The sequence below is a fragment of the Typopeltis vanoorti genome, chromosome 15 (genome assembly GCF_054136105.1).
Source record: "Typopeltis vanoorti isolate ZY-2024b chromosome 15, IOZ_Tvanoo_1.0, whole genome shotgun sequence".
NCBI lineage: Eukaryota > Metazoa > Arthropoda > Arachnida > Uropygi > Thelyphonidae > Typopeltis > Typopeltis vanoorti.
This window is the reverse complement of record NC_143563.1, coordinates 77,297,323-77,312,774: the sequence shown is the minus strand read 5'-3', so window position 1 is coordinate 77,312,774 and position 15,452 is coordinate 77,297,323. Positions and strand designations below refer to the sequence as shown.

The window sequence follows — 15,452 nt, the reverse complement described above, 5'->3', positions numbered from 1 at the left end:
GATTAAGATAAGATGGAGATAATTCTGTTTGCTTCTGAAATCCACTTAAAATTAAAATTGTGAATGGTTTGGCAAACTGTCATAGTTATATGTGGGCTTGGGAAATTCTTTTTTAAAAATTACGGACTTGCTTAAAAAAAAAAAAAGAAATTGATTAGAGTGAAATTTTAATTAAAAATTGACAAAGTCGAGTAACAAATCAAGTATTATATATGTAATATAAAAATAATTTGTAAAAAATCAATTTGAATCTCACATTAATACTAAATTGCAAAGACAAAAACTTAATATAGTTGGGTATAGCGAGTCACCATTTTTCTGAAAAAGCTCTCTGCACATTAATAAAATTAAAACACAAAAATACGCTGCTTAATTTTAATCTCGATCAAAAAATATAAAAAATGATTTTTTTCTAATCTTTCGTGAGAACTGTTTTCAAGTTCTTAAAAGAACTGGGAGATGGACTGAGTCCTTGAATCTTTATCCCGTCATCTGAATGAAGAAAATCTGTGTGGATGGAGTGTTATTGAGCTAAAAGCTCTAGTTATGGCTGGGTAACGACAATAGCCGAGCCTCAGTTAAAACTTCATTGGCTACGGCATTGCCATTTGTTACCCTGGAAGTCCTACAAAGGACTTGATTATTCTTCCCTCTTACCTATCTCGTTAGCACTGTTTTCAATTGACAATTGACATTTATGTCTTTAGGGGTGAAGCAAGATGCTTTTCATATTCCCCGCTATCTGTTGTGGTTACAGTGAGGGTAAAATTTATGAGCAGTTTGCTCGCCCTGAATGGGCATGGAGATTATGCATCGCTATGGGATGCTAATATAGCTTTTGGTCTTCTATATTTGAATATGTCCGTTGCCTCGTATGCTGCAGCTTGCTGAACCAAATCGTTGGGATGTGTGGACATCTTTAGGAAAAACTTGGTTGCTAAAGATTGTAGAAAAGAGAAAATATAGGGAATATTTGTGTCTCTGTGGAGTTGATTGTTTCTAACATACCACGGGGCGTTCAGAATCATTCTCAAGCACTAACTTGTTCTGCACTCGCTGTATTTTGATAATGTTAATATTAGAGGTGTGGCTCCAAGCTGGAGAGGCGTAGGTGATTATAGGACGAATCGTCACCTGGTATAGCTGCAATTTGATTCTGTTGTTGAGCTTGCTATTTCTATTAATTACGGATAGATCTGAGCTATGGCTTTAGATGCCTTTGCGCACGTAGACTTGATGTGTTGGTTGAAAGATAGCTTTTTATCGAGAATTACACCCAGATAATTTGTTTCTGTCTACCAGGGAATTTTAGTATTGAATAGTAACACATCTCCTGCAGGAGACATTGGCCTTTTTGAGAAAAGAACGGTTGAGTTTTTCTGGGGGTTGACTTCCAATCTCCATTTGGAGAACCAAACCTTCAGCTTTAGAAGGTTTACTTGAAGCTTTCTGGTAACGAAATGGGGTCGGACAGATCTGGTTAGTATTGCTGTATCGTCCGCATACAAGGCCAAAATGGAAGACATCGGATTGTGCGGGATGTCCGACATGTATACAGAAAACAGCAATGGAGCCAGTAGGGATCCCTGCGGCACTCCAGCAAAGATATGGCTCTGGGACGATGTAGAACCGTTGATTTTTACTTTCATTGATTTATTCTGAAGATATGAATGGATTAGATGAACCATTTTTAGTGAGGTACCGGCTGAGATAAGTTTGCATCTTCTATATTTGAATATATATATATATATATATATATATATATATATATATATACTGGCGCCAGTTATACACTGTTTTCAAGTCCTTATCCTTATAAGGACTGGCTTAAAGGGGCGAAGCAAGAATTCTTTTCATCTTCCCCGTTATCTGTAGAGGACAGTGTAGGGATAAGGGGTTATTGAGCTATTAAAGCTCTGAGCATGGCAGGAGGGTAACAGCAATAGCCGAGCCTCAGTTAGAACTTTATTAGCTACAGCATTGCCATCTATTACCCTCCAAGGTATTGGATTGAATGAATCAATCACCGCATCTCACGGTTGATTGATTCCTCCCTCCTCCTGTTTTCAAGTTTTTAGATTTCATTTAATAAAAAAAACTTATAATAAAAAAAAGTCACTGTATATACATTTTAAGACAGATTTACTTCATATTTTTGAAGAAGCATGGAGTAGTAATTAATATTTTTTGCTAAGTTTATCAGATAATTTAATATTTTTAAGCAATAAAATAATTTAATTGTTTGTTTAGAAACTTATAAAAATTTATATTTACGATATACAAGTCCGCATAGCTTTGTGATAGCTTTCACAACGCTTGATTTGTAGAATAAAGGCTTTATTTTTTTCACCCGATTCTAGAGTTATTCTCTTCCGATTTTCGAAAAGTTCGTTTTTAATTGTTTCCTACTCCCTTTAAATAAAAATGCGTTAGAACATTTGTTATCTTGTAGTCCATTTTTATTGTCAATTTTTAGTACCTTAATGCAATAAAAACACAGCATTGCTATAACATAAGTCTATAATATAAGGCTATAATATAAAATATTATGGTGTCAGAGTGATTTTTGATAAAACATGTACGATAGCTTTTCATGAACTTGGAATCACAAATAAATAAATATATAAAATAAAAAATAATAATAAATAGATAAATGAAATAAAAAAATAATAATAAATAAATATATAAAGTAAAAAATAATAATAAATAGATGAACAAAATAAAAACATAATAAATAAATATATAAAATAAAAATAAATTGAAAATATAAATGAGGATTAATAACCCAAGCTACAACGTTTATCTGTTTGTAATCCAGAAAAAAAAAATTCGGTCCTAACATACTTTAAATATAAGAGGGACTTAAATATTTCATATATAGGGATGTTTATATTTGAAATATATATATATAGTCTTTTGTATTTAGTATTTTGCTAACAGGCAATATCTGTTTCTTGATACTTACCTGGCGCTGAATAATCACTTCTTACAAAGTTTTCGAGCTAAGTGAGAGTGTAGCGTCTGTTCTTTCCAGTTGATATCAGATACGGGTCCCATAGGGGCTCGAGTTATCAAACTATCTAAGTACAGACACTTTAAACCCCAGACTGGGGTAAAAGTAAACACAAGATAGGGATAAGGACTTTATAGCCCCCCCCCCACTCCAGGCAAGGCAATCTTTCAACGATGACATCTGTCAATCCTCGCGTCCGCACCCTCGGCTTTGAGGTAGATGCTTCAACATTGGCAAGGACTATAGCGAGAGCTATTATGGACTATGTAGGAGCTGAAAACATATATTTGGGTTTACCCCCTATAGGGGCGGAAAGTACCAAGCAGTTGTCAAGAACATAGCAACCAGAAATAAGCTAGCTACTTGGCGGCTTCGAATGTAGAGAAAAAAAAAAAATTTACTTTCATGGTAGGGAGCATCTTAAAAATGCTCAAAATACCGAGATTCCCCCTAGAATACGTGGATGAAGACATCATTTGAAGCGTGTTCTCAAAGTGGGGCGACGTAAAGGAAATTTAGATTCTTAACGATGCTGACAACCCAGAGTGGAAATCAGGGGAAGTAAACATCTCCCTTGAAATGAGAACTGAAGTACCCAACTTCATTCTCATAGGATCTGCCAGGGTAAAGGTAAACTACCCTGGCGTGAAAACGCAATGTTTCAGGTGTGGTGCCTTCAATCATCTTGGGGCAGACTGCCCTCGACTAAAATGCAAAAATTGTCTTAAAGCAAGCCATACACTAGATAAATGTAAAGCAGCTTGCCTCAAATGTCGTGCCATAGACCGCAAAGTGGACACCTGCCCATCCAGAACCCACGCAGAAAGGATGGGAGGTATCATAAGGCCAACAATAGTTACGGCAGAACGAACAAGAGTCGGAAAACCCAGACGTTCCAACTCTAAAAGAGGCATACGGCAAAACAACGGCCGAAGAAGAGAAGGCAGCCTCCACAGAAACCTCAGCATCTAAACCTAAGGAAGAGAAGAAGCGAGGTACACACGAAAAAGAAACAGCTAAAAAACAAGCTGCCACAAATGATGAAACCACTGCAGAGAAAGAAAATAAAACAGAAAGCATGGAGACAAACAACACCCCTTTCAAAAGACCAATCAGTCCAGAGGAAATGGAAACAAACAAAAAAAAAAAAAAATCAGATGAACCTGAAAAAGCAGATATTGCCCACCAAGATCCCCCTCATGCGAAAGCAGGAAAGACGCTAAGGCATCTGTTAAAAGAAACCCCTGTGATATCAGAAAAGTTCCACAATGCAATAGCAAAAATAGATGTACTCATGCTCACAGGCCAAAAACGCCCTAAAGGTGTGAGTGTGAAATGTGGTGACCTATACATAGAAGACATAAGTGAAGTCACTCCAGAACACATAATTGGAGTTCTGGGTATAGAGGAAGAGGCAGAAATATCGTTCTTTAGAACTCTCCAAATGATAACTTGGGGAAGGGTGATAGGTTGGCAGATGAAATATTGACAACACACAACAAGAGGAAGTAGACCTTTTCAATTCCTTGTACAGCCTTTAAGTCCACACAGGAGGGGGGGGGGGGGTTGGACCTGAGAACCCGAGCGGCGAAGGCCTACAGCGAGGCGGTGCAGCTCCTTGTGAGCTGCATCACTTGGGCCAGGTCCTTCCCCAACTTCTAAGTTCGCCTTTCTATTCTCTTTCCAGACCTTTCTGCAGGTTTACTATCTCTGTACCTTATTCATGTTAAGTTTTCTAGGTTTTGTTACATGTTTCCTTTTCAGGATTTTTCCTTTTTTCTAAAGTGAAAAATCAACGACCGCTTTAGAAACACCCCTGGGAGGATTTAAACAGCTAAAACAGGTCAACTGAGGCCTCTTTTACCTACTCTACCACTATGCACCCTATCTTTATTTCCTCTCCTATTATCTGTTGAATCTCAGCATCTATCTCACTCCACAGGCCGATGATGAGATTTTGTTGAACTCACAAAATACGTGTGTGTGTGTGTGTGTGTGTGTGTGTGTGTGTGTGTGTGTGTGTGTGTGTGTGTGTGTGTGTGTTTCAAAATACAGTATTTAGAATAATTTTATAAAATATTATTTTTACAAAGTACTATAAAAAATAAATTTTAAACTGAAAAAAAAAGAGAATTAAATAAATAAAATGATATTTTAAACAATTTATGCAAATTACTATATACATCCACTGTTTTTTGGCTAAGAAGGCCTTGTTTTTGTTTGCTTTATATAAAGATATATAAAACGTTACCTAGAATTTATATTATTGATTTACATTAAACAAAGTATACTTTTTTATTTTGTCTAGCAATGAATGAATTTCCCTTAAATTTTTGCCATTACTGTGTTTTTTGTTTTTTAATAATAATTGCTAAAGATGTTTATACCAATCTTAGAATATTATGTAGACATAAAATTCTAAATCTCCTACCTCAGTGAATTGATGCCTTTAATCACACGATAAACACATTAAACGTTTCGTGTCAAACAAGATTTGTGAAATATTCTCTCGGACTCGAATCGTGTTGTTAAGGATCGCGTGATTTTGGTTGTCCGAAATTATGTAATAGTAATCCCAGCAATTATTCGACATATTTGTATAGCGTGTGTGTGTGTGTGTGTGTGTGTGTGTGTGTGTTGTGGGGTAGGTAGTCGTATTTACATTTTTCCTATCATTAGTATTTTATTTTAAATATCCGTTTCTTATTTTTAAGACAATTACAACGATGCGGTTAGAAGTAATGTGCAAGGCTTCAAATATCATCTTCAAGAAAAACTACAAGAAATAGCTAAAGTCAGTCCAGCTCGAATCCAGATTACGGAGGTAAGTTTCAAGTACCCTGTTCTTATTTCAATAATTAATTCGATTGAAGCATAAAAAAGTTGATTTTTAGTGGAATAATCGATAAAAGTCATCAATAATAAATTCACATTTATTATTATTATTATTATTATTATTATTACGTGACATCTCCAAGGAGTCCATGGACTCAATGCGAGAGGAACTCGATTCCAATCGACGAAATCCCCCCCCACACACACACATTATTGGAAAATTTTCAGTGTTACAGCCGCTCACAATAACAACATCGAAATTATAATTCATATCGTTTCAAGGCAATGCTGCTCATCAGACCCTAATAATTTGAAATGTTATAGTATCACAGTACCGCTTATTAAAACTAGGAACAAACGCTACACGCAAGCAGATATTGTGCCCGTTTGTAGTGCGTTGAAACATTAAGTAATAGAAGAAATCAATCCTAACTTTCTCCGCTAATGACGTCACGATCTTTGTAAAAGGCGGTGCAAAGAAAACAACAACAAAAAGTGTGTGGGGGGGGTTGAGAACGTAAATAAAGCCATGGTTGGCATCGATTTCAGTTAACTTACGCTTCCTTTCTGAAATATGTACATAAAATGGAGCTTTCTGCTGCACACGGCATCCAGACATCCGATAATCAAATTCCCTACAGCACTGAACGCTAAAAAGTAGTTTGGAAACACTGCATCATCACCTCCCCACAAATGTTGACAATTATCTGGAGAATTCTAACAGAAACTTCTGGCCGTGTGTTTTTGTTGTTTTGTTCCTTTTTTTGTCATTTCTGGTTCAGACTACTCGTCTTGAATATTTCATCTTTTATAGATCTCTCATGAAAAGTAAAAACGAAAAATGTTCGTTGTCAGAACAATCCAAAAATAGACAATTCTTCAAGCACCTTAATGAAGTTATCAAATATTCATTACAGAAAAACCACTTAAAGGCATAATGAATATTTCGATTTCGAAAATAATATAACATAAATCGGACAATAAATAGCACTTCTGTACCAAAAATTTAATTAGAAATTTGTATATATAAAAAAAAGAGGTGTTCAGATTATATTACATACTATTTAAGTTATTTGGTTTTGATTTGCCTTAAATTAAACTAGTAGCGACTTAATTTATTGAGAAACATTTTTTATAGTCGAAATTATGTATCTTTAGTTCTATTCTGATTACTATAATATCATCTAATAAATACGTGAAATAAGTGAAGTAATTCAATCATATTAAAAAATAAAAAAAAAAACTTCCACCATCGCTTCTTTTCACCTTCCGAGGCTGATTGCATTCCCATAAAGTACTTCCTTAACAAGAGGCGATATTCCTAATCCTAACTAGTATATTATTTTTCTGTATTCCACAGTTGATTTTTTGTAGAGTTCCAGTTTTAAAAAACCAGAATATTTAAACCTTGTAGTTTATAAAATTGAAATATAAAAAGTTTCAAAATGGATAAATAAAATTATTTTATCCTTAAAAATAAATTACTTAATAATTGTAGTAAAAAAGATTTATTTATATATCTATTATTTAAACATTATTAAGTAAAATTGTCCTGTAATAAGTACAGTAATTTATTATGAAATTTCGGTTAAGCATTCAAAACCGGTATTCTCGTAGAAAGAGACTTTTTTTTCACTTAAAAGTCATCGATACCGTTATTTTTAAAATTCCCTATAAAAAATGTAATCTAATGGTATTTTAGACAAATGCAGATATAAAATTATAATGCCGGAGGTGAAGGGATCAAATATTGTTTGCTACTAACTCATGTATTTGTAATCTTCAATGTTTTTAAATCTTTGTATATGTGGTTTGCAAGTTTTGCGAACGATATATACAAATATAAGCAGACAGAAAGTACTAAAGCGGCACCATTTAAGTGTGCATTGCAGGAACTTACAAATTGCGTAATTTTATTTTCTCAGCCTTTAACGAAGTGAAATCACAAACAATACATTTTTATTCCACTGTCGTCTCGCTTTGGCGGCCATTTTGTTTCTAAACTTGCTTTAGGAGCTAAAGAACATATCGACTAAAGCTTTTTTTTTTTTTAACCTTGAAATTCATATTTAGAGAACTGTAATGATAGTGTCAAGTGAAATTTTGATCTTTTTTCATAAAATATATTTACTTTAGAGTAATTATGTATTTTCTATGAAACTTTTTTAGGAGCGACTAAACTATCATTTCAGAATAATACAGTGCATTTATACTTCTTTTTAAATCGCAAACTTTACAGTGAGATTTGAATTCCAGAATAAATAGATGCGAATGGGTTGTGCTTTTTTTATGTATTTATTTACTAATATCATCACAATTAGATACCACCAAGAGAGTGAATTGCTGCGACCTCTCTTACCATTATGCATCTAAAGATAAACTGTAAGAGGGAATTATTTTTAAAATATTGATTTTCGCTTCATCCCACTGGGTTCAGAGATAAAATTCCTATCCCTTAGCACTCTTTCTTCTGAAACAACACATAAAATAATTCAAACAGCAGTTATTGTCAATAAGTACCTTTGACAAAACTTTTAACTAGACAAGCTCAAACCATAGGATTCACCTCAATGACTACAGACAGATTACTTTGAAATCAATAGCTAACCTAGATTCCCAAAAAGTCAAGAATGGAAGTATTACTGTTAATTTAAAAATGGACTACCAGGTTCTTATTTCGTTATAATACTCAGCAAACTTTTTATCCTTTCTTCTTTCTAGAGTTTGTAATGGATGCTATTAGGGCTATGCTCAGAGCCATTCGGAGTTACGGTTATGAGACTAAGAATGTTATTGGGGGGGGGCTACTTAGCCTCGTATTAATCAGTATTTCCTATGTAATCACTATAAGATGAGGCACTATCCCAGATGAAATTTGGAAAGCACACTGTGGTAACTGTGGGAGTCTTAACTCTGTCCTTATCCATTTAAAACATTTGCCAAGAGATACTTAGTCGCATATAAATTCCAGAGGAACTTAGAAATCAACATTTTGATTTGTCAAAATTTACCAAAATTTTGAGAAATGATTTTGACAATTTTGACAATGATTTTGTCAAAATTTGTCAAAGTTTTGACAAAATTTAGATACTTAGAAAGGCAAACAAATTTCGATAAGTGAACGGAAAGTTCCCAGAGGAAGTTTTGTTTAAACCGGACGTTCTTCCCAATGGATATAATTCTGTAAAACGATGTCAGAGCGATGAAGCAACTTCCCTATCCTCAGTTCAAGCTATTCGTCTTATCAGATTATTTATATTTGATTAAACTCCTATTGTACTAGTGTACTATAAGCTGAAAACACTTCTTGGATGGGAGTTACATAAAAAATATCTGATAATTGGAGGGCTGATCTTAAAAGATTTTATAAAGAACTAGTTTGCACGAATGTTTCATGCAAAGAAATAATGAAAAAGCATTCCAAACTCTACAAGAAAGAGTGTGGTTTGTTAACTTCCAGACAGTCAGTATCCCTGCATCAGGTTTAAGTGGTCGGTTAGGGATTTCAGTTAATCGGTTTGATTTCTGACGGACTATGGACAAAAATCATTACGTGTTCCTTCTGAATGGAAGCATTTCTATGGGTCCTACGTATCACAAGATTGTAATACATTTCGGAAAAAAAATTTTTTTTTTTTTCATTCGGGAAATTGAAGGATAAAATTTCCAAGGGGAGGCAATTTTTACATTACACACCTCACCGCAAATGTACGTTGACGTTAAACGCATGGTGACATCAATGTTTACATAAAATACATGGGTTTTAAAATAGTTTTCCAGGTCATCCAGTCATTAATCTTCATTTAGCGCATCAAAAAAAAAAAAACTTTTTTTTTATATCCGAAAGTTAGGTTCTTGTGAAAATCAATACTCAGTTACTCACGAATTAGCTAGTACTTCAACAATTACTTTTTTTTTACTTATGCAAACTCGTCCCTGAAATACTATAATACCCATGCAGCTTCCTAACATTTTTGTTGCTGTAAAATAAGAAATGTAAATGTATATGTTTTATTTTCCCCTGGATCAGATATCTTTCATACAATTAGACGACTGTGCCCATCTCCCAACAATATCGAGGGATGCGGGGCCTCTCAGTAGGCCAGTGAAGTACGGGGGGGGATGTACTAATAGGTCCCGCAAATCTTGAGAAGTGACAACTTATACAGATCTAGATCTTTTTATAGTCCAAAATTCGCCTACACAAACCAAGATAGCTTCGACAAGTTTGAATTCTTAAACAATAGGAAAATGAAACAAAGTAAAATAATAATAATAAAAAAAAGAAATAATTAAAGCAGCATTCACGTATTCAATAATTTATTTACTGTGTCTTTACTGCAAATATTTATCTAGTATTTTCTGCATTTACTTTTAACCATCCTGAATCACTTCGTATGATAGAATCAGTTTATGTATGTTCTTATGACCGGTTTGCATGATTTTTTTTTTTTTTTGGATTAAAAAAAACAAGTTTCCCGGAGATTTTTCGTGTCGCACACGGGATTCGAACCTATATGTTTTCAACCAGAAGGTGCCGTTCTATAACTATTGAGCTCATTATACAGATATCAGTGGACTTAAATACAAGTGAGTTGAAATATCTTAACGATTAAAATTCTTGGGAAAAGAAGAAATAATTAAAGAAACAAAAAAAGTTCTAGCTGGATTATAGACGTCAAAAGAGAAAAAAAATTCTTTTTTTGTTGAGATAATTTCAGCACAGTGCAAAAAAATGATGCCGATCTAATGAGAATCATATTTTGATAATAAAGAGAAGAAAACTTATTAAATTTTTTCCAAAGAGGATGAAACAAAAGTCGTGTACTTGAAATTCTATAAATAATAACTAAAAAAAGAAGGGAGGAGGGTATTAAAGAAATAGACCTGAATTCAGTGATTTACTATGACATTGAATGTTATTGAAAAATAAAGCGGAAAGAAATTTCACACCAGCTTTTACAACAAAGTAAATGGCATTTGTTCAATTAACAGGAAATAAAAAGTTAACAAATTATCTTTAATTAATATTAGGAACCACAATATCGTATAGAGATGATCTGTACTCGCGAAGTGCTGCTACAACATTTCTTTCATTCCTATAGAAACACTTTACGACCAAGGCACGCTCAGGCAAAGTGAGACCCATCGCGCAAGTCGAATGACTGTAGTCGATCTCTCTTTCTCCTTAGTTTGTACTACCTTAGGTCTCACATGTATGCAAAATTCACTACCTTTTCTCGCTCACAACCCCATATTACCCCAATCGTTCATTTTTTGAATTTTTTTTTTCTTGTCAAAATTTCTTCTCCACGATCTGGTTAGACTACCCACCAAGTTTGAAGGTATTTCATCTACTGGTTCTCTCTGCAGATTGCTCTGAATCGGAGGGGGGGGGAGATTTGAATTTGAAACACCGAGCACGTACCACAAGGGAGGAAAACTATTGTTTAAAATTTCTTCTGATTAGAATTTAAATTTATTAATTTTATTAAAAAATAAGGTGTATAATAAAATTAGCAAAATTTATTAAATAAATTGGCATTTAATACTTATAACATGTTATTATTAAAATTAATTTTATATAAACACTTTTTTTAAACTTTAATTTAACATCAACTTATGAACAAGAATTATGTTATTGTAGGAATGTAATGTGGATAGCTTAACTTCTTGTGATGAGTTCTGGCACTAAATGTAGGTGTCATCTAATATAACAATATCAATAATAATAATAATGCTAACTCTGTAATAATGCTAACTCTAATAATGCTAACTCTGACATGAAACTGATAAAAAAAAAATCTTATCATTCCGTATATTTATCAAAGTTCAGTTAAAACGTTCGCCTCTAGCGCCCTCTGGTAAATCCTAAACACTTCGATATAACAAAATTAAATTTCAAAGCTACTAATCCTTTTGATTTTTTTTTTTTTAAGTTTCCTTTACAGAACAAAAATTTAGAAACTTTTTTATTCCTAAAGTTTTACTTGTAGTTTTAATTTCTGTAAGTCTGCACTGGCAAATAGAAAATTACATTTATGAACGAGTTTCGAAATGATCTGAGAAGAATGGAGATCCTCATTCCAATTATAATAAATATAATATTGGATTTTCAGAAAGCAGATAATTTCTTATAGGATCTAAATTCGAAAGTATGGCGGGAAAATTTCCACACGGGACTTTATGCAGTTCGAACAAAGCACCTGAAGTAATTTTCATTGGCATAAATGGATCCTTCATATTTAATTTAGTTTTAATGCTCATATTTAGCTGTTTTTTACCTATTTATCCGTGTTAGCTATGCTATTAATAATTTTTGTGATATCTTTTCCAGATCGAACTCAAGGAAGAAGAACTACTAGTCTTCTTTACCATCATAGACTTGCCTCCTCTTATTAATGAGAAATTTAAAATCCCACCAAACGAAAGTTCGTTAGCGGTAGCATCCAAAGCACTGGAAGATGCTGTAAAGAATGAGAAATTAACCATTCTTATTCATATTGACAGTACTCATGTAAGTAGATCGGTTCTAGCATTAAATTAGCTTTATGCTATATTCTTTAAATTTATTCGAAGAAATAACTGAATTCAGTTATTCAACTAAATACATATATTTTATTGTATATATAGTTTATTATATATATATATATATTATGAAATACCGTTTCGATATTTGAGAGAAATAGGCACCACGTCTATGTTTAAAATTAATCCACTCATAAAAAAAGCAATATTCGTGACGCTTTCCTAATATGATTCTTCCTATTAATAAATAAATCCTACAACACTTGATTATTTCCCAAAGGGTACTGCCGAAGCTCTATTAACCGTAACTCACTTTAGAAAATCAGTGGGCAGTTTTCTCCACCCTTAGTTGTCACTGATAGTTGAGTTTATGGTTGCTAGCGATTTTGAAGTTATCGGGACGAGAGTGCGAACAACTCTCGTCTTCTTATGATGCTAAACCCTTAGTCGTATTGTCTAAAATAGCAGAATTCTACGATGGTTTTGTGAGTTGTTGCAGGGTTACGAACCGGAGTTTCCGGAAGTAAAAAAAAAAAAAAAAAAAAAAAAAAAAAAAAAAAAAAAATTCTCTACTGAAGATCGATTGACTTGGGAAGCGGCTGAGGCCCAGAAAAGTTCCTCTAGCCAATTAGTTAAATGTTACTGAGCGCCTATCAGTCAATCCTGTTTCATTATGCGAACAAAAAAAAAAAAAGACTTCATTCTTGATTCATTATCATAAAAACAGTTCATTTGGTCTATAAATTTATCTCTTCTCCTTACATCTAACCAACCATTTTCATGGCTATATCGTGAAAAAATTATTTATGATTTTCTCATGATATAGATATGATTAAAATACAGATTTAAATGACAATAGTGAAGTACTATTTGCAGCATTTCACTATTGACTATTGTAATTTTAATATGTATATATTAAGCCTTCTGTTGTAAAAGAATAATTTTTTCGGCTTCTTTTCGGCCCCATACACATTTTCTAACACTAATTATCAGAGTAATCGACGAAAGAATTTGTACTATTAACACAGAATTTGTACTATACATTTATATAGTATTGCATTAGATTATATTGATTTATATAGTAGAGATATCCCCGGCTCACTATTCTCGCGGACCTAAATAAAAACTGATTTATCTGCTATTTACCTCTCTGTGACAGCATGTTTTACACAAAACATACAAATTAGTAGAATTTTTATAAACAATTAATAGAATTAATACGTATTAATTCTACGAAAATAAATAAATGTAAAAATACTTTAAATATAACAAAGTAAACAAATATTATTGAAAATAAGTTAAGAAGAAAGTAAATAAAACCAATATATGTTTATTTATTTATTTATTTATTTTTTTTTTTTTTTTTTTTTATAGAACGCACCACTTACACCAGGGAAAGATGGCCTTTTAAAAACTGGCAAACGTCCAGCACCATTGAAACAGGTCGAAGGATTTAAAGAAGGTAATAGTATACTCTATTTATGTAATTTTAAAATAAGTGGGTACAAAATCTGCATCAACGTTCAATTAACAACATCGATCACATTGTGTACTTCAGTGAGTCATTACCTCTCTCTCTCTCTCTCTCTCTCTTGCGCGCGCGTGTGTGTGTGACATCTATCCATAAATACGATTCATTTAAAGGCAAAGCTTCGGGAAGATGGTCCAAGGACTCTACTGCCATCTAGTGTTCCTAAACCATAACTGTCATTATTATGTGAGAAAATATGCGAAATTATGGAAGTTCTACGATTTGAATAGCTTGATTAAAAAACCCACGTTTTTCCAGGAGAAAACTTTACTTGCATTTGCCAAAAATCGACTCGCTCGGACAGCCGAAAAAAAAAATAATAATCTCGCATTGTGGAATCAGAAAATTAAAGATACAATGACATTAATTTTAATGCATGAATTATGTAATTAAAATTAACTACTTACTAAATTATTTATAAAACTTACTTAAGAAAATTGTAAAACATTTTAAAATGAGAACAGAGTGTCATCTATATACCTTTAATATATTTTATTGCAGGTGAGATGGCCAGTATTGGAGTTGCCATGGGTTTCGTAGGATTCTTCATAGGAGGCATAGTCATCTACATTATGATCACTAAAAACATTGGATTGCCAGCTTTTTGGCAAAAGAAACGCACTGACAAAAATGCAATTCCTCTAGAAGATTCAGAAAGCTCCATATAACTGGAATTTATTTAGTTACGTTATTCAGTGATTTAACTGTTGCTGGGCAGTGAACTATTCAAAATCTTCGGTCAACCTTTGTACAGCAGCTAATAAGATGGCTTTAAATTTCATCATTAAAATATGTGTTAGAATAAGAAACGAGAAATATGTATTAGAATGGCTGGTGTCCATTGACTGAATAGTATCACTTCCTGCCAATAATGTCGCTCCGGTCAGTGTTATTCCTGTACAGATTATTATTTCATTATTTTGTAAATAAATGGGAATTTTCATAAAAGGAGAATAGACATTTTGTTTTTCATTGCAATTCTATTTCCTTTTTTCTTTCTTTTTTAATGTTGTTTGCTCTCTCTTTCTTTACTTCATGGAAAGATGTTTTTTTTTTAAATGAATCAAAATTATTTCTTTACGCTCTTCATATATTAATTAACTTTAAAATTAATTGAATATATTTTATGAAGTGTACTAATTAATTAAATATTTAAAGCGGCTTAATAATTAAAAAATTTAATGAAACTTGAATGGAAATAATAAATTCATTTGAATAATAATATCAGAGAACAGTAATATTAAGCTATATAGTATAATATTATTTTATTTTTAATTTTAAAAAAAGATAACTATAAAACAAAAAGTAAAAATTAATTTAGGATTGAATATTTTATTAATATCTCCTAAATAACATAAATTGTTATATAATTTGTTCTACTTGTAGCTACACCTATTATTTTTTTACATGCACATTCTTGATAAAACATACTTAATGTAGTAGTCCATGGCATGTAGTTGGAGTGTATGCTTTTCTGATAACTTTGGGTAATTTAGTATCATATCAGGGTACTGTTCAGTTAAAATATCGTTAAGCTAATTAAGA

The 15,452-nt window shown here is 32.6% G+C and overlaps 1 protein-coding gene across 1 annotated transcript in view; it reads left to right on the top strand.

Annotated features, from left to right (window-relative positions):
* The window catches only part of LOC150098912 (uncharacterized), a 191,436-nt gene extending 176,581 nt beyond the window's left edge, over positions 1 to 14,855 (top strand). Inside the window, exons 12-15 of the mRNA XM_090404854.1 lie at positions 5,728 to 5,837; positions 12,186 to 12,365; positions 13,751 to 13,838; positions 14,409 to 14,855. Of these exons, the coding sequence (XP_090260980.1) occupies positions 5,728 to 5,837; positions 12,186 to 12,365; positions 13,751 to 13,838; positions 14,409 to 14,575 (545 nt within the window). The 3' untranslated portion in view covers positions 14,576 to 14,855. The remainder of the gene's footprint in view (positions 1 to 5,727; positions 5,838 to 12,185; positions 12,366 to 13,750; positions 13,839 to 14,408) is intronic.
* The last annotated feature ends 597 nt before the right edge of the window (positions 14,856 to 15,452 follow it).